The following is a 25928-nucleotide window of genomic DNA, read 5'->3' as shown; positions in this document are numbered from 1 at the left end:
TATCTCCTCAAAATAATTCATCCTGCATATTCACCGTCTTACCTTAATGACACATATTAATTTATCATCAATTGCTATAACCCCCCACCTCTTTATACCATTTTTCCATTTTATATTTTGCTTGCCCCTTCCACTTCCTAGCTATAATAATATGTGCAGCTGTCAATAAATTTATGAGCGAGTCCTTCATAGCCTGTGAAGCTCCCACCTCATCGTAAATTGATAACAATGCTTGGTTTTTAATGTTAAGGAAGGGTTGAGGAATGGTTTTGATAACTATACGGCTGCATGACGTTCTACTTTTAACGTTCATAATGCATTACTAAAATGTGACACCAGAGGGTCACCTTTGCTGCAGAGCAACCAGCAACTGGCAGTAGGGAAACAGCATTCTGACGGAGATAAGAAACACTTTTTTTAAAAAAAAGTATGCCCTGTGATATTTTAGAACAATATATCTAATACCGTTCTACAGGTCAGTGTAGATCCAGCCCAGGCCTCTCTATGCAGGTACTGGAACTCTCAAGCCACCCCCTGCTTCCCTTTGAGTGTTTCCACCTGGCTGGACTGTGTTCTTGAGCTCCGATGATGCTTCCTGCTTTCATGGATTGAGATGGGAGATGGATTGAGAACCAGGGGAAGCCCTTGAGCAGGACCTGAGCACAACAGCAGTCTTCCCTCCTGTGATCTCCAGCAACTGGTTTTTGGAATCATTACTGCCTACAGCTGTGGAGTCAGAAAATAGCCATTGTGGCTAGTAGCCATTGTTAGACTCCTCCACAAATATCTCCAATGTTTTTTTAAAGTCATCTAAGTCAGGGGCCATCTAGAGCCTGGATAGCTGAGTTGACTAGAGTGTGGTGGTGATAACGCTAAGGTTGGGGCAGCTGTGAAGTGTAGGTGGGTACCCACGAGGCAAGACACACTGATAACAGCAAGAACTTTTATTGAACTAACAGAACTGGACAACAGGGGCAAAGCAACTGCTTATATACATTTCTGAAGGCCTGGGCCACTCGCACTCCCAACACGATTGGCTGTCTAAACGTCCAAGCTGTGAATCATGACTTAGTGTTTAAGGGCCAATGGCAGAGGCCCAAATCTTGGAAATGTTCTGTGATTGGATATCATGTATGGAATCAGAACACAGGGTCTCAGAATCCTTAGTCCAAACACATGCATAACAAGCCATATTCCAACATTCAGCTTCATTGGGTGTCCATGATTTCTGGTGTTACGGGAGAGGGAGAAAAATCCCTTCTCTGTCCACTTTCTCCATGCCACACGTAAATTTTGCAAATTTCTATCATGTCACTTCTTCCCTGCCTTCTCTCTAAACTAAAAAGTCCCAAACACTGCAACCCTCCTCCAAAAAGGAGTCGCTCCACCCCTTGATCACTTTGGTTGCCCCCTTCATATTTTTTTTAAAATACATTTTTTTAAAAAATACATTTTTTAAAAAAATAAATTTTCTTAAGGTTTATGGAGAAATGCAAAACTTAATATATTTTCCCTTTTTTATTTTTATTTTTAAAAACCGAAACCAAGACTTTTATCCAGATACAATAAAAACACAAAAAAGGGGGGGGAGAGAAAGAAAGAAAGAAAGAAAGAAAGAAAGAAAGAAAGAAAGAAAGAAAGAAAGAAAGAGAAACAAATAAGTTTCAGAAAATAAAGACGTTCCAAGTCTTCATCTGTTCGCTGTAAAAGAAACAATATTCACTCTGTCTGTTGTTGTTTAGTCGTTTAGTCGTGTCCGACTCTTTGTGACCCCATGGACCAGAGCACGCCAGGCACTCCTGTCTTCCACTGCTTCCCATAGTTTGGTCCAATATAAAAACCAACAATGCCACTTTCTATAAACAAACATTATCTTCAATCCTCAAATGCCCGGTCCTGAAACTTTTCCAACTATAGGTTCCTGGAAGGTTGCCTAATGTCACCCTCAAACTGAAAAAGGTTCATCCCGGCAGCGGCGGAGCAAGCTGATCGGGCACCTAGGGCGGCGTGCGTCCCCTGCGCCCAGGGCCAAGGCCAGCCGCCCACAGGGTGGGGCAAGACGGGGCAGGATACTCTGTGGGGCCTCGGAGGAGTCTGCCTGCCTCCTCCCACTCAGCCGCCCTACAGCTGAGGGGGAGGCGGCGGGTGTACCATTTGGGGCAGTGCAGAGCCTGCGGTCGCCAAGCCACCGCGTCACTCCCAGGAGAGATGCATGGCTCGGATGCGCTGCAGGCCCTGCAGTGAGTGCCACCCGGCATTTTGTCACCCCCCTCAGTGGTGACACCTGAGGTGACCGCCCCCACCGCACCCCCACTTCTTCCGCCCTAAAGAATAGGGAATGAGGCTGATATTAACTCATGAGTGAGGCTGGAGCCATTGTTAGATGAGCCATCTTGGCATCTGAGCATCATGCTTCCTAGCCCTGAGGATAGTTCAGTGATTTGTTTGGAGTGGGGTAGGAGACCCGAAGGATGTGTATGGATAAACTCCCTTCTCCAGCTTGTGTTTGACATCGCTGGGCTTACAATCATACTAGTCAAGGCTCTCCTCCACCCAAGCGAGAAATGCCCGGTGTAAATGGCATTCATTAAATTCATATTAATTAACTTGCGAGTTAATTTCCTGCCTAATTAAGGAGCACACTTTGCCGCAGTTACTCCTTCGTGCGGATTGCATTTGCCAAGTCATTAAATCTTACTGAGTAATTTTTATAAAGCATGGTCACATGAAGAGTTTCTGATTTGGGTCAGGGGTTAAGTGTAAAGGGAACAGAGAGAGTTCTAGGCTAGGCAGGAGACAGAAAGCGAGACCTGTTTGGCTAGTTCAGGCATCCCCAAACTGCGGCCTTCCAGATGTTTTGGCCTACAACTCCCATGATCCCTAGCTAACAGGACCAGTGGTCAGGGATGATGGGAATTTTAGTCCAAAACATCTGGAGGGCCGAAGTTTGGGGATGCCTGGGCTAGTTGCTCCTCCCCAGGGCCTTATACACCTGTCAGGACTCCTTTGATAAGCACCAGACACCCTCCGTTATAACTGGCATTCTATCGGATTTGCAGCTGTGGCTCAGCGCCCTCTCCTTTCCTCCTGGAGGCCTCATGTGGAAATCCATCACAGGTAGAATAAATGTTTGATGGTACCCTCTGTTTGAGGGCTATCCAGTCAGTCAGTTTCAAGATAAGGAACTAGAAAAAGGGAAAGCAGGAGCCTTGAAGTCAGAAGCTGGCAACAGCTGATGCCTGCAACCAAGTCGCTTGGTGTCTTCGCCGTTACGGTGAGATGTATTGCATTTCTACTGAAATTATAGTAATTATTTCTAAATCTCCCATATATGCCTATGAATTCTCATGTGCAAATGAAATGCAAATTGGTGACCTCTTTTTCCCCTCCCCCTGCCATTATGGGAGGGAGGTGATAAAAGACCTTCTTCTTTGGCGATGCGTTACTAAACGGCCTCAGTCCAGTATACCTGAAGGAGTGTCTCCCCCACCCCCATCATTCTGCCCGTACACTGAAGGCAAACATACTTGGTACACTCACCATTCAAACATTGCTGATGAAGAATTGTCGAAACAGGGCCTTGTCCTGGGATTTTTCCCACTGGAATTTATTTTTGTTTGCCTCACTATCATACTGGAATTGATTCCTATTTGAATTCATCTTATCATTACATAAATAAAACCTTTTGAAGACTTACTTGAAATTCATCTTCCTCCTAGCCCGAGTTCTTGCAATTTACTGTTTTTTTCCTGACACTGAGGTCCAGCGCCGAGGGCGGTTCCCTCGTTGCGAGAAGCCAAGTTACATGGAACCAGGCAGAGGGCCTTCTCGGTAGTGGCGCCACCCTGTGGAACGCCCTCCCACCAGATGTCAAAGAGAATAACAACTACCAGACTTTTAGAAGACATCTGAAGGCAGCCCTGTTTAGGGAAGCTTTTAATGTTTAATAGATTATTGTATTTTAATATTCTGTTGGAAGCCACCCAGAGTGGCTGGGGAAACCCAGCCAGATGGGCAGGGTATAAATACTACTACTACTACTACTACTACTACTACTACTACTACTACTACTGGTCACCCTATTGCTTCTGCTTCAGAGGTTCTCTATCCTGGTATGCAGAGGGGCAAAGGCAACTAGGTAGGGAAGGAAATGGAGCAGGTGGGTCAAATGCTCTTCACCCAAAAGCAGTATTAAAACCCACAGTTTTCAAGCATCACCTAATACAGGTTGGGGGGCACTGAATGCGTCTTGCCTAAGCATCCCCAGATTTTTGGAGCCAGCATTGCGGCCAGGGGTCATTTTTCAGAATCTGAAGAACGCCAGAGCCAGTGTGGTGTAATGGTTAGAGTGTTGGGCTCAGACCTGGGAGTCCCAGGGTTTGAATCCCCACTTGGCCATGAAACTTGCTGGGTGATCTTGGGCCAGCCCACCATCTCTTAGCCCAGGCGTCTCCAAACTGCGGCCCTCCAGATGTTTTGGCCTACAACTCCCATGATCCCTAGCTAACAGGACCAGTGGTCAGGGATGATGGGAATTGTAGTCCAAAACATCTGGAGGGCCGAAGTTTGGGGATGCCTGTCTTAGCCTAACCTACCTCACAGAGTTGTTGTGAGGATGAAATGGAGAGGAAGAAAGCCGCGTACACCACCTTGAGATCCGTGGGAGATAAAAGTGGCATATAAATGTAACAACTAACTAACACAGGAAGCTAGCTTAGAACGAGTTAGACCAGGCATAGGCAACCTTGGCTCTCCAGATGTTTTGTAACTACAACTCCCATGATCCCTGACCACTCACCCTTTTAGCTAGGGATCATGGGAGTTGTAGTGCCAAAGCATCTGGAGAGCCAAGGTTCCCTATGCCTGAGTTAGACCATGCATCCCTTTAGCTCAATGTTACCTGCACTGGCTGGCAGCAGGTCTCCAGGGTTTCTGGCTGGCACTTTCCCCCACTCTACCTGGGCACACCAGTGGACTGAAGCTGAGACCTTCTGCATGCAAAGCAGATGTCCTAACACCAAGCTACAGTCTATCCTGGGATTCCCAGGCCCTCTGTGGATGCAGGTTCCAATAGTCATACCTCGGTTTAAGTATGCCTCGGTTTGAGTACTTTCATTTTAAGTACTCCGCAGACCTGTCTGGAACAGATTAATCCACTTTCCATTACTTTCAGTGCGAAAGCTCGCTTCAGGTTAAGTACGCTTCAGGTTAAGTACACACTTCCGGAACCAATTGTGTACTTAAACCAGGGTACCACTGTACACGCATCAAAATATGCACAAATGTTTTCTTGCTTTTCCTCCTTTGTGTCTCAGTTTGTGGTTTCAGATCCATTTTACTCACTTATTTATGAGGAGGTGGGTTGGGTGGGGAGGGCAAGGGCAAGGGCGGGGGAGGATAAAACTCTGGATAGTGGAAGCCAACTACATTTTTCTCAGAATAAACTCATTGAAGCGAATGGACCTAACTTAGTCCTACTAATTCTTATGAGTCTGCTGTGAGCAAAACTTGAGTTGAAGACCAACCAGGGGCATTGCAGGTATGCAGCAGCGCTGGGGAGGAGAGGCAGAAGGAGAGGAGGATGTGTGCTTGCAAACACCTGGCCGAATGCTGCCACTGGCCGAGGAATCCTGGGCTTGTTTTGGGGGTTGATGGATGGGCCTTACAGATTGCGGGTGATAGATGTCTCTGCCAAGCTGCTCATTTACAGGGCTTTGCAAAACTGCTGCCTGAAATTAAGTATTGGCATTTCCAGCAGGTGAGTCATTCCCGTTTGAAACAGGCTGCTGGGAGAACCATAAGGCCACCCTTTCCCTGCCCCCATTTCTCCAGACATAATTTACCTCTGGCCTGCCAAAGGTCAGCAGGCCTCTCCACATAGACCAACATCATTAGCACTGTCGTGTGGAAGCGGGAGCGTTAGTAACAAATGGTTGGCTAGTAACTTTTCTGTCTTTATTTACAAGGCATGCCATAAATGAAACCCTGTATGTAAGTGGCCCCCTTGGCCCTTTCTGTCGGCCCATATGGGACCAACGTGGGTGACCGGGCCTGGCGAATATTTAATATTCCTACCTTCATGGCTGTGATTCGTGGGTTGGCCACGTAATTTTATTAAGGGCCTTCTCGGTAGTGGCACCCGCCCTGTGGAACACCCTCCCATCAGAGGTCAGAGAGATAAACAACTACCTGACATTTAGAAAATACCTAAAGGCAGCCCTGTTTAGGGAAGTTTTTAATCTGTGATATTTGATGTATTTTAATGTTTGTTGGAAGCCGCCCAGAGTGGCAGGGGAAGCCCAGCCAGATGGGTGGGGTATAAATAATAAATTATTATTATTATTATTATACTGTGATTTTGAGCTGTGTTTTAATCAATTGTTTGATTTTGTGTTTTTTAATGTATTATATATTTGATGTTAGCCGCCCTGAGCCCGGCCTTGGCCAGGGAGGGCGGGGTATAAATATTATTATTATTATTATTATTATTATTATTAGTGAAAACCAGGGCTATGGGCAAATTGTGATTCTGCAGGTGCACAAGAAAAAAATGAGCATAAATCCAGCTTCCTAAGCATCTACTTGCTCTATTATTTTTTCCCCATAAAAAAACACCACTGGATACCATCCTTAGTATTTTTTTTATAAAATCCCTCTTTAACTTGAAAAGCAAAATATGGCATGTTTTGAAACCCATAAATTAAAACTCCAAAATAGTGTTGGGTCTTAAACTGGTGCAGAACCTTATGTCATCGACTCATTACTTTTTCCTTTTGTGACTTGATTTGTGTTCTCCTTCACACTTTTCCTTATTTACCCAGAACAATAGATTCATTTTATCCGAATTCATGTATCAACCCATTTGTATATACCCACCAATCAATGAATACCGAGAAGAAGGGAAAATATATCTGTTTGAGAAAAGGCAATGCTTTTTAAACGCGGCTCGCAAACTCTTCAGACACTGAACGCATTATTTTAGATTCGTATTAAAGAATGTGTTCGGAGAGGTATGTCTGCTCATTGATAGGATATCAAGATCTGAATCAATGATGGAGGGAATCACCGCCACATGGAGCGTGCCCCTGCAGCAGCCACCCGTCACTCACCACTGTTGATGTACACAGTGGGAGTGGGATCAAATTTTAGCATCAAAAAGGAGGTGTGCATGAGGGTAACTAGGGCTCTCCGCCCTCCCATATCTTGCTTCCCTACAATCCGTCTCTTGGGTTACTTCTTCTGTCAGAACCCTGGCACCCCCTTCCCAAAGCCCGAGAAGCTTCTGCCTGCTAAGGGATGGAGGTGCAATGCTCACATGGATGGTACCACGACGTCAAGATGTCACATGCCCCCTCCCCAATCTCCCTCGCAAGCTGGCACTTCTGGCCCTACGGAAAATTCCAGCGCACGCCATTGCCACCAACCTCTTTACCTGATTTATATCTTGGCTTTCCCCCGAAGAATCTTAGGGTGGAATGCACAGTTCCACCGCAACTGGAGGTCTCGGAGCTGTGGATTTATTTCCCGCACATTTTCAGCCAGGCAGACTCAAGAGGAATGCCTCTTAGCATGCACAGAGTATCTTTCCCAGTAGCAGAAAACCACCTAGACTGAGGATGCTCACAGTCAAAGGATGCAGCTTCCCAGAAAGCACCAAAGCTTCTAAACTAGAGTCATCTGTCCATTAAAGATGTGACGAAGTGCTCCCCTCCCCTTCCCTCCCCTCTTTGGCTGGGGCAGGAACCTGCCTTGTGTTTTTTCTCATTTGTTTTCCGCCCTAAAGGACCCATTTCCTTTTGCTTTGGTAGCTGCCGTGTGCCCTTGGGGTGCCAGCTGTGATGGATGGCCGCTGCTTTCCCCTGCCATTTGTCATGCCCCAAACCTGTAGTGCCAGCGGCTTCTTGGGCTCCTCGTCCATTAATATCCCAGAGAGCGTCTGGGTGATGCACTGTTCGCTCTTGCCGCTTGCTACACTCCTGCCAAGATTGATACAGCAAAGAAAGCGGCAAGCAGATGGGAAGATGCACAAGCAAGCCAACCCATAATCAAACTGTCCGTCACATGGCAGAGTGGTGGTGCTGGTGGGAACTATTAGCAAGATGTTCAGCACTGCGGGCCCTAAGTTAAATTAGTGGTGCTGTTACGTAATCTTAGACTCTGGACTTAATGGTGCCACCGGTTTTTCCAGTCTTAAATTATTTCACAGGAGCATCCCCCCCCCTCATTAGATGATTGTGTGTTTTATTCCACTAACTTCAGCCGACCCTGCTGTGTTTAGGAGCCTTCCTTCTCGTTCTGCTGGGTCCTACTGAGTCCCAGTCCTGCTCTGGTGGGGCCACTGAGTTCAATTAATTGTGGAAGCTTCCACTCCATAACATCAATGTAAGGAAAATAAAAGGGTGCAGCTCTTTTTAAAGAACAGGAGTGATGGCATTATCTTCCGGAGCGCCAGGGCAAGTGGTTTGACTAGGGAATCTCCTGAGAGATCTACACTGGCTCCCAGTATGTTTCCAAGGACAAAGTGTTGGTGTTGACCTTTAAAGCCCTAAATGGCCTTGGTCCCGTATACCTGAAGGAGCGTCTCCACCCCCACCATTCAGCCCGGACACTGAGATTCAGCGCCGAGGGCCTTCTGGCGGTTCCCTCATTGCGAGAAGTGAGGTTACAGGGAACCAGACAGAGGGCCTTCTTGGTAGCAGCACCCGCCCTGTGGAATGCCCTTCCATCAGATGTCAAGGAAATAAGCAGCTATCCTAATTTTAAAAGACATCTGAAGGCAGCCCTGTTTAGGGAAGCTTTTAATATTTAATGCTGTATTGTTTTAATATTCAATTGGGAGCCACCCAGAGTGGCTGGGGTATAAATAATAAAATTATTATTATTATTATTATTATTATTATTATTATTAGTTGATCATGAAGCTCTCCACTTTTACTAATATTTATGACAGATTATGGAGAATGAGGCAAACAGCCAAGCAGAGGCTAGGCACTTCTTTCCTTTCCTTTGATGGAATCCCTACTTCAGCCACGGAGTTTTAATGATAACCCTTCTTTACAAAACTGTTTGCATTCCTAATTCAAAAGCTAAACGTTGCATTTCAGCTGCCTTAAAATCTTTTGCTCAATATCAGTGTGTTTTACAAGGTGAATATGTGCTGTCAGAAGCAAGCACCACTGAGTACGTTGCAGCGTACTCCCAGAAAACTATACAATTACATCCAACTATTCTCCCAGGGTATGTACATTTCATTGTTTGTTTGTTTTGTAACAGAAGAAAATCCTTAACAGAAACAAATTAAAAACAAAGCAAAACTATACTCCCAGGAAGCTATATGATTACCTTCATGCTGATCCTAATAAACTGCTGCTCATGTGTCTGTTTGTAATTGTTATTATTTTGTTATATATTATTTATGTACCGCTAATATGCCAGAATGGCTTCAAAGTTGTTTACAACTATGAAATCAAAACATAACTAAAATACCCAGTAACAAATCCATTGGGGCACTAAAACATCCTTAATTTAAATAAATGGTAAAGCAAAACATTACAATTAAAATGGCTTTTTTAAAAGTTAAAATTATTTTTGCTGTTTATTTAAATACCATATTTATTAAGCTGTACTGTATACCCATAATGATATATAGGATCAACACAGCAGTCTATATTGAGTGGAGGAATGCAGCTGCCTGTATTATTATTTTTATTCTCTTTATGGCATGGGTATGGGTTTCAGGGAGGAAGGGGGTATGGGACCTGTAATCTTATTTCTAGACTGCTTACTATAAAAACATCTCTATGTTGTGTAGAGCAAACCGAAGTATATCATAACGACACTGAAAGCATGCCATGAAATACAAAAATAAAATACCGCCTCTTAAAATACAAAAGGGCAGTCTCCACCTTTAACAATCCAGGAAAGCCTGAGCAAAAAAGCATATCTTCAAGAGACTAGTTTGAAGTAGGGAGGGATGGAAATTGCACAAGAGAATGTTTGAGCGGTATTCCCTGTTGTTTTAGTCTTCAGACGTTATGTCAATAATTACACTACTTCCCGTCTTCTTTTTGGCATTTCCCTTCCATTGAAATGCATTTGAATCAATTGTGTGATTTGTTATGTAGTTAATTTCGTTAGTTTCGGACACAGTGGATAGGTTTTAGCAGGAGCCGGAGAGAAGCCGAACAGCAGCAGGGAAACAGCGCTGATTGTGACAAATACAGGACAGTGCAAAAACTGCTGCCTCCATACATCTCTGGACACAGGTGACCCAATACTGCATCCCAACTATGAATTCCTGGAATTCAGAATTTACCATCACACCACTGCATTGCATTCTACTGGGGCTCTTCAGCAGCAGCTCCTGTTTATATCGGTGGAGGCTGAGTAGCTGAAGTCTTTGTGGCTTGTGCCTTGTGTGAGGCCAGCATAATATCCCTAACTCTGGGTTGTGATATCAGGTAGTGAAAGGGGTATTTACTGGAAGTGTAAATGGAGGTTTTTTAAAAAATAAATGAATGAATGAATGTTTAATTCTCAGGCTTTCAATCAATAACTCTAACTTTTAATTGATCCCATTTGCAAACTGTGACATTAATCAGTACTCCTTTGGAGAGGGCCCAGAAGAAAGGGGACAGTCTTAAGTGTGAGGTCACTTGGCATTTTATAAGCAAAAGCTAGGACCCACTGGGGGAGGGGGAGGGGGCATGCAATGTGGAAGGCTCCTGTTCAAGGGTCCATCCTATTATGTCCTGTTCCAGGATACTCCCATTACATGCCTCCTGCCTGCCCCCCCCCCCCCGCTGCCAATGAGGCATACAGTGGAACCTCGGTTTATGAACACCTCAGTTTACAAATTTTCGGTTTACAAATGCCGCGGACCCATCTGGAATGGATTAATTCACTTTCCATTACTTTCAATGGGAAAGTTCGCTTCAGTTTATGAACGCTTCAGTTTATGAACAGACTTCCGGAACCAATTACACCCATGCTTCGGGTTAAGTACGCTTCAGATTGAGTACTCTGCGGACGCGTCTGGAACGGATTCATCCACTTTCCATTACGTTCAATGGGAAAGTTCGCTTCAGTTTATGAATGCTTCAGTTTATAAAGAGACTTCTGGAACCAATTACACCCATTCTTCGGGTTAAGTACGCTTCAGATTGAGTACTCCGCGGACGCGTCTGGAACGGATTAATCCACTTTCCATTACAGTACTTTCAATGGGAACATTCACTTCAGTTTATGAACGCTTCAGTTTAAGTACTCCGCGGACTGTCTGGAACGGATTAATCCACTTTCCATTACTTTCAATGGGAAAGTTCGCTTCAGTTTATGAATGCTTCAGTTTAAGTACTCCGCGGACCATCTGGAACAGATTAATCCACTTTCCATTACTTTCAATGGGAAAGTTCACTTCAGTTTATGAACGCTTCAGTTTATGAACAGACTTCTGGAACCAATTGTGTTCATAAACTGAGGTACCACTGTACTTAGTCCACAATGGGCTGTATTTATCCCCACACGCAAACACTTTCGGAAGGATTCTAACAATTTTTTTGTACTTCTGCAAACCTTGGGGTTCCTCCAAGCCCACTGGCTGCCAATCTCTTTCTTGTGCATGGATAGTGCCATTGTGACCCACACTCAGAGAACTGCATTTCTTTGATATTATTTTCTCTTTCATTGTACTTGGGAAATTTTGAATATGGAGTCATTCTCCTGTGGTCGTAAATTGCCAAACGATGTGACCGACAGGCAAGGATGGAAGAAACTCTTCAATTTCAGTTCCTCATGTTTTTCATCATTCCACTCTTAAATTCGGTTTTCTGCATCTCTGCAGTATGTTATGATTTATTTATTTTTAAACAATCCTGAAAACTTGTCCGTATTTTAGTGTGTGTTTCTTCCAATATGCAGCCTTTTTAATGCGACTTTGACATTTTTGCAAGCAGTTTCACCTAATACAATGCACTTTGCATGTTATTTTCACTCCCATGTGCATGTTTATGTTCCATTCCCCCCTAATATTATTCATTTTGTACTTACTGTTTGGCTGGAGAAATGGCAATTTCAAAGGATAGCCATGTTTCGATTCTCATATTTGTTCCAGAAATGCAAATAAGGTAGTTTCTCGATAAAATCAAACAACAACAGCTCTCTCGTCCAGCCCTACCGACAAGCTACATGGGTGTGCCGCTGGAAATCAATTAAACTGCTGAGGATGCAAACAATGTCACGCTTAGCTGACAGCAAGCCCCAGCGAACTCAGTGGGGCTTGCTTCAGAGTAAGCAAGCATAGGCTTGCTCTGCAAAAGCTGTTGTGGTTCCCAAGTATTAGTTAATTGTTATCACTCTGGACTTTGTGGACTTAATTTTTTTGGCAGCGGAGGGGCGTGTCTTTAGATCAGGGGTCCCCAGACTTACCGTGCGGCGGGCCGGTGCCCGCCGCGCCGACCGCGCGGTGGGCCGGAGGGCAGGGGAGTGCGCGCGCAGCGGGCCGGAGGGCGGGGGAGTGCGCGCCCGTGCGCATGCGCACACGCGCCCGTGCGGGGAAAAAATCGCCGAAAATCGCTTGTGCGCATGCGTATGGGCCTCCCCTGACCCGGAAGTGCACCAGAAATGACCTCTTCCGGGTCAGGAGAGGCCCATACGCATGCGCACAAAGGATTTTCGGCGATTTTTTGCCTTTTTTTTTGATCGCCGCTGCGCCACGCGCCGTGAGAGCGGGCGGCGGCAGCGGGCGGCGGGGGTCGTCGCGGGCCGGATTGGAAGGCCGATTGGGCCGCATCCGGCCCGGGGGCCGTAGTTTGGGGACCCCTGCTTTAGATGGTTAATGTGCATTGTTTCACTTATTTCAAAATACAGTGGTACTTTGGTTCTCAAACGCCTTGGTACTCCTTGTTTAACTTGGAACCCAAACACTGCAAACCCGGAAGTAAGTGTTCCAGTTTGCAAACTTTTTTCGGAAGCTGAACGCGCTCCATTTTGAGAGTTACGCTTCCGATTTGAGTGCCACACTTCCATTTTGAGTGCCACATTTCTGTTTTGAGTGTTATGCTGTGGTCTGTCTATTTTTGCTATTTATTTGGCGTTTTTGTTTTTGCGGCTCTTTTTTTTTGTTTGTTTTTGTGACTGTGTGGAACCCAGTTCAGCTACTGATGGATTGTGTGACTGCAATACATTGTTTATTGCTTCTATTTTATGGATCAATCCTGTTAGATAGTAAAATTCATGTTAAATTGCTGTATTAGGGGTTGTTTTTAAAAGTCTGGAACGGATTAATCCATTTTGCATTACTTTCTGTGGGAAAGAGCACCTTGGTTTTGGAACGCTTTGGTTTTGGAACGGACTTCCAGGACGGATTAAGTTTGAGAACCAAGGTACCACTGTATGCTAAGCCAACTCTACTGTCCAGCTGCCCTAAAGTTCTGCCCTAATGGCACTACTACTAAGTCCCACTGTACTTTAATGGGGCTTATCCCCAAATAAGGGTGCCAAAGTTTGCAGCCTAAGTTATACTTGAGACAGGTAATGCATGCCTGGACACACAGAGAATCCTTTGCCTACCACAGAAGGTTGTGGAATGGATATATAAATGAAATTAGAGTTCGGAAACCCTTTTTACAAAGAAAAGTGCTAGCGAAATGGCTACGAATAGGTTTTTTAAAAATACATCAAGGCCCAGAGCTGTGGTTAATGGATATTTTTATTCCTTATCGTCTAGCTTTCTTCCAGCAGGATCAGAATCTAATTTTGACAGGGGCAGGCGCTCAAAAGCTTTCCAAAGGCACAGGTTCTTTTCCTCCCCGCCACAATGGCCAGTAACGAAATAAACACAGCAGGGACTTAACTTAAAAACCACAGCGCCGGTTCCAAGTAAAATATAAAGGATACACCCATACAATCTGCTTAATGGAACTCCGAGTACAATGAAGTTAAAATGATTTCATGCAAGCTTTATTTCATCCTTTAGCCACAAAGCGTTTTACCTCTGTCCTTTTTTGCCTTTTATGGTGTGAAATACAGAAAAGTCGCGGGCATCTGTGACGAGCCGGGCAGGATGTATATGACAGGCCATGGGAAACATGACATTACTCATGTTTGTTTGTTTTTTTTTAAGTGTGCTTCAGCAGGTCACATTTGCTTTGAAGGAAAAGCACACCTATCGGAAGCATGCTCCTTGTTTCTGAACCTGTGCCAACTTCCCACCCAAAATTGCACACCCACTCCTCCCAGCAGCCATTTGTTATTGAAGGTGATGATTGCAGTAAAAGTTCAGGGCTAAGAGTTGTTACCCAAATGGGGTTCTGTCCCATGCTTTCTAGGCCCAGGAGAGTCTTTTTCCTTTTGTCCCACCTCTTTCCCTAGGAAAACCTGCAGTTTCAGAATTGGAACATATGCCAATCAGGTTTTCTGCGAATTGACATTTGTTCTGATTCGGCAGTACATCATGGGTTTTCCCAGGGAAAGAGGAGGGGGGAAAGCAAAAAACTTTTTGGACCTGTACCTCGAAATCATGGGACAAATGGAATATATCATGAGATAAAGGGCAAGTGTGGATGTGTTGGGTGTTATGTATTCAGTAGTCTGTGTTTGCCTGAGCTTGAGTCTGGACTAAGGATTCAATCACAGAACATTTCAGGATTTGGGCCTCTGCTATTGGCCCTTAAACACTGAGTCACGATTCGCAGCTTGGAAGTTTAGACAGCCAATCGGGTTGGGAGTGGGAGTGACCCAGGCCTTCAGAAATGTATATAAGCAGGTGCTTTGCCCCTGTTGTCCAGTTCTTTTAGTACAATAAAGGTTTTTGCTGTTATCATTGTGTCTTGTCTCGTGGGAACCCACCTACACTTCATTAAGAGTCTAGGTAAAGCCAAAAGTACATGTTTCTGCTGCTCCCTTTCATTTACATCTTGTAATTGCTATGGATTTCTCTCTTGCAAGTTGTGGAGAGGTGTCCTCTGCTCTTGGGCACAGGGAAGCCTGTCGGATGACAAGGACAATCAAAGTTGATTAAGTGGGCAATTAGTTGTGGAAGGAAGCCCTGTAAGGAATCTGTCTCCAGCCACCAAGACAGCATATTGCTTGCAACATGCTCTTTTAAGTAGGAGCAGTTGGTGGAAAGAGAGCCTTTCCCCTTGTGCTGACTTGGTTAAAGCAGGCATCAGTAGCTTCTGCACCCTCCGGTGAGTGTAGAAGCAGGATTCTTTTAAGAGTGTTGCATATATTATTCTTGAGAGTGTTGCAAGTGCTTCAGAAGGACCTGGGTATTGAATGCTAAGTGTGTGTCCTGGCCACTGAGCCTGGGAAGCTACGTAGCTACATAGAAATTTTCCAAGGAAGCAATTTTGTAGCATGATAATTAAGAAGCAAGCCTGCTATCACACGATAATTGTTCTCTTCCAAACAAATGTGTTTGGGACTGGAAACTAGTTAATTTTGAAAGTTCCCTAAAATCAAAGAGCATGGCAGCTGAACAGATGAAGTATGCATGGGATCTGAAATGAATAATGATTAGATTTTCAACATCCAATAATCCAGCTGTGTATTTGAATATACAGTATTCTGGGAGTTGTGGTGCTGTGTTACGAAAAGTGGCTTTCCATAGTGTGTGTGTCTGTGTGTCTGTGTGTGTGTCTATGTTTGTGTGTCTGTGTGTTGGTGTCTTGCTCCCTAATGAAGGACTATGTGCATTGGGCTGCTCCAAATATATTGAGTGTGCCTCACATCTACCTATTATAGTGAGAACTGAAACTAGTTTTTTAAAAAAACCTAGGTTGTGCACAAAGAGATCTGAATCCCAGCGGCAGCTGATCTGGCTGGTACAAAGCATACTGGACTGGGGGTGGACATAGGCCATAGAATTGTAGAGCTGGAAGGGATCCCAAGAGTCATCTATTCCATCTTTATCTATAGGCAGTGTCGCCGTAGCCAGCGGCGGAGCTTCATGCTCCGCCACCAGGGACGGAGAGCAGGCGTGCTGCCCCCCAGTGACTTGGCACACGTTCTGGGGGCGGGGCAGGGCACGTGTTTTGGGGGCGGGACGCGCCGTGCACAGTGAGGTGGTGCACCTTTTGGGGCGGGGGCGCTGCCTTTTGGGGTGAGGTGTGCCACGCACAGGGACGGGGCGCGCCTTTGGGGGGCAGGGCGGGCAGCGGTGATGGTGCCCCTGGGATCGCGTCGCTCTGGGCGATCTGCCGCCCCTATCTTCCTATGCCCCTGGCCGTAGCTCAGAAGCAGAGCTCGTGTTGCATGCAGAAATTCTAAATCTCAGTCCCTAGCATTTCCCACTTAAAAATGGATCTCAAGAGGCAGGACTGGGAGCACCCACTCCCTGATTTAAAAAAAGTAGACCGCACTGAGACAGCTGAACCCATCTGGTATGAGACGGTTTCAAGTATTCACTGTACTTGCATGCTTGCACCTGTCTCTCTCTGTAATATCTGCTCAAGTGGTGTGTTACATCCATACAGTCATTCATACAGGGATCTGTGCATTCTGACTCGGGTGAACGGAGTGGTAAATCTGATGCCAAAAGAAAAGATCACCTCCTGCCAGTTGGCTCCTTACGCGTACGCCATTTCGACGGTTAGAAGAAGGAAGGCTCAGAAATAGCTGTGCCAGCCTTATGTTACCAATTTTGGGCACAGATCATGAATCAAGAGCATGAATGGAAACGGGATAAACCGCTTCTGAATTTGATCCTGCCTACGTACAGGCTGTACTTGAACAACACACTGTCGCATATCTCTTATAAGTGAATCCATCAAATCATTATCAAACTGCGTCCTCTTTTTGCCCCTGTTGCAGTGGCCTAGCTGGTCTTCCAAAGAAATGCATCAAGGGTTGTCCAAGGCTCTGTAATATTATGAAGATGTCACCTGGGAGGTACCAAAAGGTTAATTTCAACACTTTGATTGAACACCAAATTCCATACAGGGCAGTTTGACTAATTAGTCTTATTCACAGAACTGCAAAAAAGAAAAAAGCAGAAGCAAGGATGTCTCTGTCTAGGTCAAGACCATCTAGTTGTGTGTAAGTTATCCCTTGAGGATAAAGCACCGGGTTAATAGGCAGGTATGTCTTTCTGCCCTATACAGAGATTTTTCTTATGAATGTAATGCAATAGTCATTAGGTGGCTATTATCCAAATATTTCTCAACATCTTTTCCTTTGCTAAAGAGCAGGGTTGCATTGCTGGGGGAGAAGATGAATAGTGTACCCCTGTTGTGTCCCCCATTTATATCTGTCCTTAAAGCTGCTATTTCCGTAAAGGAGGAGGGGGAAAGACAAGGTGTATTGAGTTTCCTTCTCAAAAAAATAAAAATCAGAATGTGTGAGCTGGGAAAATAGGACACACATAGAAGCCAATGAACAGAAGCTCAGGCCAACCTCCTGCTTGAGACCAAGTGTTCCATCCATACAGGGGTCAGTGCGAAAGAACCATTGCCCAGCAGTGCAAAGGGGAGGGTTGTGGGAAGAATCTTAGGTCTTGTCAATCAGTGGGTCCAGGGAACCGCCAGCAGGCAATAAGGCAACAATGTTGGGCAGAAGGTGGAAGTCAGGTAGGTCATCAAGACAGAATACAGTGAAGGCAAGAGCCAGGAAACAGATTATTTACGTCAGTGCTCCAGAATGGGACACGGGTTTTCTGAGGCTAACGTGTGAATAGGATGGAGGGAAGGCTCTCCCAGTTTGTTTAATTATACACCAGTATCTGGAATTACATAGCTTCTGCTTAGAGATGAAAAATTATGATGAACCAAACCAAAATTATCATATGACAACCTTGTGTGATGAAATTGCATGCAACAGTTTCTAAATATTTCTGTTTTTGGTGCCCCTCCCCCAGAGATGGGGGCTGTCCTGCACCACATGTCTTGAGTGGCTACCACTGTTCTGAGGGCATGCAGGGTTGTCTTGGTCCCACCTCTTTAGAGATCAGCACAACATGCGGGTGGCGTTATGGGTTAAACCACAGAGCCTAGGGCTTGCTGACCAGTAGGTCGGCGGTTCGAATCCCCGCAACGGGGTGAGCTCCCGTCGCTCGGTCCCTGCTCCTGCCAGCCTAGCAGTTTGAAAGCACATCAAAGTGCAAGTAGATAAATAGGTACCGCTCTGGCGGGAAGGTAAACGCCGTTTCCGTGCACTGCTCTGGTTCGCCAGAAGCAGCTTAGTCATGCTGGCCACGTGACCCAGAAGCTGTACGCCGGCTCCCTCGGCCAGGGCCGGCCCTATGGCTAGGCTGGGTGGCACAGGGCACCAGGCCGCTGGGCCGCCAGGGGGCCGCCGCGCAGCTGCGCTCACCCGCCCATCGCGCAGCAGCGCCTGCGGGAGCCACTCTGTGCACTGAGCCTGCCCGCCACATAGCAGCACCCACCCGCCCGCCGCGCTGGAAAACGGGGCGGGGGACGCCGGAGGGATCCGTCGCGCCAGGGCGCCAGATATACTTAAGACGGCCCTGCCCTCAGCCGCAACCCCAGAGTCATCCGTGACTGGACCTAATGGTCAGGGGTCCCTTTACCTTTATCTTTACAGCTGGGTTGCATTCTGGTTTTGAGGTGTGTGCTCCAAATATATTCACTACTGTCCCTTTGGGATCAGTGTGGTGAGCTCTGGAAAGATACTGTAAATATGTGGGGATATCAGCAGGGAGACATTGGGGGGGGGGGCTGATCGAGAAAGCATGGCCCCGGAGGGTAATCCTCATTTGTGGATATCTTGGCAGAAGGAAGCTCTGCAGGCGCTTTTTTTTCTGTGCTGGTTCAGGGAGATGGTCTTAGGCAGGCATCCCCAAACTTCGGCCCTCCAGATGTTTTGGACTACAATTCCCATCATCCCTGACCACTGGTCCTCTTAGCTGGGGATCATGGGAGTTGTAGGCCAAAACATCTGGAGGGCCACAGTTTGGGGATGCCTGGTCTTAGGGTTCTTGGTATCTTAGTACTACTCCAATGCACAGACTCCTGAGTCCAGGTCATTTTGAGTTATGCATGGCTCAGTCTCAGTAGGGTCCAGGGTGAACATTAAGTGGCCCAGGCCCACCCAAGTCGGCATCAAATCATGTTCAACGCGCAAGTCTTGTTGATGCAGCTTAAGGAAATAATATCACGTTGCTGAACTCTGTACTTCAAAACCTGTTTTCTAAACTCAACAGCATCACACACAAACACACCATTTGAATTAGTGTGATTTATATCGTGCATCTTTGCAAACAATCTAGGTGTTAGAACACTTCCCCAAATTAATTTCATCTCAGAGGTCTTCACCTCCCTCTCCTTGCTGCCACCAGGCACAGGGTTTTAGCGAACTATTCTTCCGATTCCTTATCTGTAGTATTATGTCTCTTATAGGGATAAGAAAAATCGTGGTGGCAAAACAAAACAAATGCGATGGTCCAAATAGAGATAATTATAGAGGGTTTTGAATCTCTCCACCTCCAAAGCGGGTGAATGGCTTCATGTGGGATGAAGTTCAGAGATGCAATGTTCTTGGCGATGGATTTTATGATTTTCTTTAATTTTATTTTTTTGCTGTTTTGGAGAACTGCCTGTTCTAGGGCACACCGGAGGAGAGGCTGCTGTTTTCAGCATGGTCTTAAGTAATTTAGAAGAGCTAATTCCAGAAGCATTCAGAAATGACTCACTTAATAACAGAGAGACCACAGGCTAATTAGGTTCAGCATTCCAGAGGGAGGGAAGGAACCACGGAATGACATTTATTAAACAGTAGGACCCGGGTGCCTTCTGCAAATGTGACAAGCTGCATGCTGCCACCCAACCCCTCCCGATGTCAAACCAAACAAGGTGGGGGGGAACATGCAAGGCACAGAAGTTGCGTGGGAAAGCCATCGGAATTCATCGAATCCTGGAAGAGACCAAAAGCCATGTAGGCCACATTAAACTACCTTCCTCCCTGCTCCAGGTTGCGCCAGCCAGGCTGTGCTGTTCCACAAGCACAGAGCAATTGCCCTTCAGAAATGGTTCTGGCAGCAGAGCAACTTGCTCCCGAGATGTTTCAAGCAAGGGAGTCAAACAAACACACCAGTCAAGTGGCAAACAAACCAAGATTGCCAAGTCAATGGATGCAACTTTTCTTCCCAACCCCCAATATGGCAGTCGTCCTGAGCAAGAACAAAATGAAACTTCGTGCGCTGAGGGTTGCTTCAAACCTTTCTCTGCAGGAGACACTTTCATCTAGGACTTACAGACCCTCCAAGTGTGCATATTTTCCAGGGACAATCCCGGGTTTACAGAAGCTATCCTGGTTTCTGATTTGATCACGGAATATTGTATCCCGCTTTTCCTTAGAACATCCCTGTTTTCATCAGAGAAATGTTGGAGGGTAGGGTTGGTGGGGTCGGCATACGTCCGGACGAAAATCACTGAAATGTCCGGGGAAATCTGGCAACGAAAGCTCAACAACTTTGCCCCCCCCCCCAAAAAAAGCTTGACAACTTTTATGTCTGGATTTTCAGTCTTTGAAATATGACAACCCTAGTATGTGACCCCTGAGCCAAGGAGATAAGTAACTGTACAACCTTTAGAAGACATCTGAAGGCAGCCCTGTATAGGGAAGTTTTTAATGTTTAATTTATTATTATTTTTTATATATGTTGGAAGCCGACCAGAGTATGGAATGGGACGTCCCTATTTTCATTGGAGCAATGTTGGAGGGTTGTTAGGTTTTTCCTTTAAGACTGATGTGGTCAATGGTGCTACACAGAGATGTGTGTTTGTAACCTTGTTCTGAATGATAGCACACCTGTGAGCTTTTGCTAATTTGAATAATTGAAGGTAGAGTTTGCTTACTGTAATGTGATTGGGTAATGTGACCATTTTGAATTCTGTATTTAAGCTACCCAAATGGTTCATGGGTGTAGTGGTGGTGGTGATGTATTGTGAAATGAGAGGAATGGAGTAGAGGAGTGTGGTGTATATAATTGTAAATAAAAGCAAGCAAAGATACTGAAGACGACTTTGTTATTTTGTCGACCCTGCCGCTGTTGCCACTCGGTTGGTGCGTATTTTGCCCAACAAGGGTATGTGGTGGTGGTTGTTTCAAATTCTTCTCATTAGATAAGTTCTGCTTCCAGGCAATTGTCTCAGTTATGCTTCTTTGGCAGTGTAATTCTAGCCTACTGGCCCTCTGGGTGGTCTTGTAAAAAAAAATATTGTGATGTCTTTGTGACTATTTTGCTAATTCCTCTCTCCTTCCTTCCCTGTAGGTCCTCAGTGCTATGCCTTAGTGGATCTGATAGGGACATGTTGGCCTCGCAGTGCAGCAGGGCAGATGGTTGCCCGTCCCTGTCCTGAGTACTTCTTCGGAGTGCGATACAACACTTCAAGTAAGCCGGAAGAGGGTGGGGCTGCAGGGGGGCACCTCGGGATAGGCAGATCAGCCTATTTTTATTTGTGGGCTGGAGATTCAACATGTTGCCTTCAGTTCCTTTAAGCAAAAGTTTGCAAAAAGTACTCGGTGGGCTCACATTTCCCCTGCAATTTCTAGGCACAGATACAAGAGGTTTTTTCCATTTGTCCCACCACTTTCCCTGGGAAAATCTGTGGTTTACTGCAGATTGACTTTTGTTCCGATTCAGCAGTAAATAACGGAGGGTTTTCCCAGGGAAAGAGGCGGGACCAGGGCCGGATATAGGTTTGATAAGGCCCTAAGCTCCTGGAAGTAATGGGACCCTTTATATGTCCAGCTGTCCTTTGTCAACAACAAATTGTCGCTATTTTTTGTGTTGAATATATGTGCTATATGGTAATTTATGGGCCTAAAAGGTACGGTATCTAAAGCCATTTTCACATGCAGTATGTAGGCACCCTATACAGTATATAGAAATGAGCAAACCAGTGATATTTTAGGGAGCAGGCTAGCAGACGGGGCCCATGACTTACATGATAGGAGCCTACACAACACAAAACACTGCTGCTGTATGTAGCTGTATTAGTTTTTTATCTTATATTTTGGAAATGTAAATCCAGGGGTTTTTTCCTTTAATTTTTTTTGGGGGGGGGCCAAGAGAGTGGGGCCCTACCGGTAAGCTATAGCTTACTGTATAGGTAAATCCGGCACTGGGCGGGACAAAAGAAAAACCTCATGGACCTGTGCCTACAAATGATGGGGCAAAAGGGAGTGTGGATGAGCCCAATGTTGTCTCTTAGCAGAAGAAAGGGAAGAACCCCAGTTTGCTCAAAGCCAGGCTGACGATAGTGTCAGAAGCTCAAATTTTGCAGTTAAATGGGGTGATGGTTATGAATCAGAATGACATGTTACCCTTCCTGGATAAGATGCTCATGGTCTTGGGTGATTTTAACTAATGGTGCTAAAAAGGATATTTTGTCATCTTGGCTATTCCTCATGGGGATATTTTAGTGAGAAGCCTTTTCGTGAGGCTTACCAAGTCGAGATTTGCACAGTTTTGTCCTGGGGGCAATTTTCAAGGCTGGGAAAGATCTCTGCATTTGTTCCACATTACTGACATAAATGCTACATACACATGAGTGGCTTACAACTCAGAGAGACTGCGGGGATCTCTTCACCGGACGTGCATTACCTACCTGATTTGTTTTCCCACGCTTGCAAACACACACCCTACACAAATCCTATTCAATAAAACTGTCATCGGCACATGCACAATGGCTACCTCAAATTGTACACACCTCAGCATAACTGCAAAATGAACGCAGCAGACATTTTCGAATCAGATAGAATCTAGCTTGAGGGAAAGCACATCAAAGAGCAGTATTTCTCAAGGAACTACACGATAGATGTGGGTTGTGACTAACATCATGTCCACGCCCCTTCAAATACTAGCAGTGAGAGTGCATGGGAGGCAGAATATGTACACAACCAAAGTATCCAGTCTTCTTTTTGGGTAGTGCTAAACATGTAGCCTTGCAGCCGTTTCTAAAAAGAAAGAGCCATATCTTGGGGGAGAGGGAATGGCCAGGAACAGAGAAAACGGGGGTGAAGACTGGCCTGCTTAACTCAAAGGCAGATCTAGGGGAGTGTAACCGCTTCGGTTGCGCTGTGTGCAGAGCTTCTGGGGCGCTGCAACAGGTGCTGCAACTATGACATCCAACGGAAGGCAAGAGGTGGGGTGCGCCGGATTTTGGCACACTGCACAGGGGGCCACTGAAACTTGAGACGCCAAGGTCCACCACAGCTTAACCCTTTCCACACCTACTTCTCCCCCCACTGCTGCTGCTGCTCATCACTGTAGCAGGGTTCAAATTGCATGTTTGCATTGGGGATGCCCCTGGTGTGCGTGGGGGTGGGGTGGGGCGCACGATTTAGGGCAGGCGAACAGCAAGCACAGAAAGGTGCTCCCTTCTTCCACTCTTCCTGCCCCGTACTTCTGTGTTTTAAATTTCCACCTTTATAAAAGGGAGTCACTGCGTTACCATTAACACCTAACATGCAATTTGAATCATGGGGATCTTTTGTGCAGCCTCCTCAATGGTTGGCTTATGCTGACGTCTTTGCAGACTTTTCTGCTTGATTTCCAGCTTGTCAGAAGGAGCCATGCTCCTGTCACAACCCTGAACACCATGCTAGGGAAGAAAGCAGGCCGTCTTTCTGCTGTCTTTAGATGGCGTCCTGTTTTTCCAGTTCAGTTCTTTTGCACTTTGTTGTGTTAAACACCGCTAGGAATTGGGGGTGGGAGAGAGAGGGAATAAAAATTGGGAGGGGCAAGGGGCCTTGGGAAGTCTCAAGGGTCTGAGGGTGCCATGTTGTCCACTGCCACCATCTTGGCCACCAGCATCACATATCCTCCAACATGTTGCTTCCTACAACCGGGGCATGTGTCTTCCTGTCTGTGCTCCCTTTGTGAGTCACGTGGCCTGTGTGAGATTGCAGCCCCCCAAAAAGCAGTTTTTTGGTGCAAGATCTCGACACGAAATCATGCGATATCACGGCACCCAAAATGGCCGTCATGTTCTTGTGGGCAGGGGGTGGGGGAATGGGATCTCCCTATTTTTCCAGGGCGCTTGTGGGATATGCCATCAGGGGTTCAAGTTGGTTGGGTTTAGTGGCAGGAATACTGCCTGCAATACGCTTCCTTTGAGTCCAAGCCAAGCCCTTGCCAACATTGTAGGAACTAAATGGCAGAGACGGCAGGATACCTCGCCATCCTGCTTCTTTGAAGTCTATCCACATTTCACTTGGCTTGCTCTGCAGAAGCAGCTATGGCTTATCACCCTTCCAATCTGACCTGACAGCTTTGATTTGAAATGAGTGGGAATAGCCTCATAGTTTCTGAGGGGATGAACGGCCAGCGATGAAGCTGTAATGTGAGCGAAAACGATCCTGTCACACAGTTTCGACAAAGGTTCAGCTTCCCCCTTTCCCTCCTTTCTCCTGTCAAGAGGGAAAAGCAGTACGTGTGTGTTCCCACCCCCCATCTCATTCTCCAGGGGCTAAAGCTTATTAAGATCTTGACTTGCCACAGCCATTCCCATCTTTGCTAAGGTTATCTGCAGGACTCCTGAGGAAAATAAAATTGGCCCAGAAGCTCTGAGGAATTCACCAAAGCTGGGAGAAAAGCTCAACCCCAAGAGGTTTAACTAGGGGTTAGTAAAAACCAGCCCCTGTCCCAGCACAGAATCACCTCAGAAATCTGTCTCAGGTTCTCTGTCTAAGATTCCCTGTCTAAGATTGTGAGTTTAGACAAGAGCTGAAAGCTCAGGGTAAGAGAAATGGCAAGGTGGTTTGAAGATCAAATGCAGGAGAAGGCAAGGTGGCGAGATCAAATGCAGGAGAAACTTCCTGTCCTTCTCGCACCGCAATATAAAGGTGTGCAGTTTTTTCGCCCTTCCTCCTCGCCTTGCCCTCACTTGGGACACTCTGAGTACTTAGGCCGTGTAAAATGCAGTAATTTCCAATGTGGCTATTGCAGTAAAGTGGTTTTTTTTCCAGGGGAAAGGGGGTCAATAAAGTTCCTTGCCCACCCCTTTGCTGCCAGCACAAGTTCATCCCAAAGTCTGAACGCAAGGTCAAGGGTGAAGCCAGCAGGCGTGAATCCAATTTTCTCCATCTTATCCATGGTTATGTCACAGGGCAATTGTGTAAGAACTTTGCTCGATTTGAAAATACCCTCTGATTATGTGTAATCCACTTCCCCTGCTGCTCAGACCACCTTTGTCCTCAAGGACGCTAGATTGGGCCAAATTACATGTTCTGTATCAACTGTGTTTTTCAAATTGCGCTCTGAAGGGAGCGGGCGGCGCTTTCAGCAGACAATGACAGTAGCAGCATCTAAGACTGACTTGGCTGTGAAAACTCATCAAACATCAAAGGGTGGACCTTCACATTATCTCAGGAACAATACTTTTTGCTGAGTGCACTGCAGCTGAGTGGCTCGAGTTATGAGACACCCAGGGATACATGTGTGTGTAAGCCATAAATCTTCAGCCTGAATTTGTAACATCTTGTTTTATTGTTTGGGGGGTGGGGGAATGACTAAGAAGGAGCTTAATTTGCAAATGGGTCAGTGAGATAATCACAAACGCGTCATTGTCAGCATTTTTATTTCCTTATTGGGTTTTCCATGGAACGGGTAGATCAGGATTCTAGGGTGCAGGGATACGGGCTGGAATTTTGACGCCAACATTGTTGTGTGGACAGTACAAAAAAAACCTTAAAATCATAGCCTTGTAGAGTCATCTAGCTCAGTGTTTCCCAACCTTGTGCCTCCAGCTGTTTTTGGACTTCAATTCCCATCATTCCTGACCACTGGTCTTGCTAGCTAGGGATGATGGGAGTTGTAGTCCAAAAACATCTGGAGGCACAAGGTTGGGAAACACTGAGCTAGCCCATCCACTTGCAATGCAGGAACTGCAACCAAAGAAACAGAATCAAACCTGCCTGCATGTGAAGCACTGACCATAAACACCCACCTGGAAACACTTAAATAC

The 25928-nt window shown here is 45.9% G+C and overlaps 1 protein-coding gene across 1 annotated transcript in view; it reads left to right on the top strand.

The window, feature by feature from the left end:
• The window catches only part of CRHR1 (corticotropin releasing hormone receptor 1), a 71782-nt gene that overhangs the window by 20706 nt on the left and 25148 nt on the right, over positions 1 to 25928 (top strand). Inside the window, exon 4 of the mRNA XM_035135283.3 lies at positions 21230 to 21349. Coding sequence (XP_034991174.3) covers positions 21230 to 21349 — 120 coding nt within the window. The remainder of the gene's footprint in view (positions 1 to 21229; positions 21350 to 25928) is intronic.

This window comes from Zootoca vivipara, chromosome 12 (assembly GCF_965207765.1).
Source record: "Zootoca vivipara chromosome 12, rZooViv2.hap1.1, whole genome shotgun sequence".
NCBI classification, from domain to species: domain Eukaryota; kingdom Metazoa; phylum Chordata; class Lepidosauria; order Squamata; family Lacertidae; genus Zootoca; species Zootoca vivipara.
Note: the sequence above shows the minus strand (reverse complement) of the source record. Positions and strands in the feature narration are given on the sequence as shown.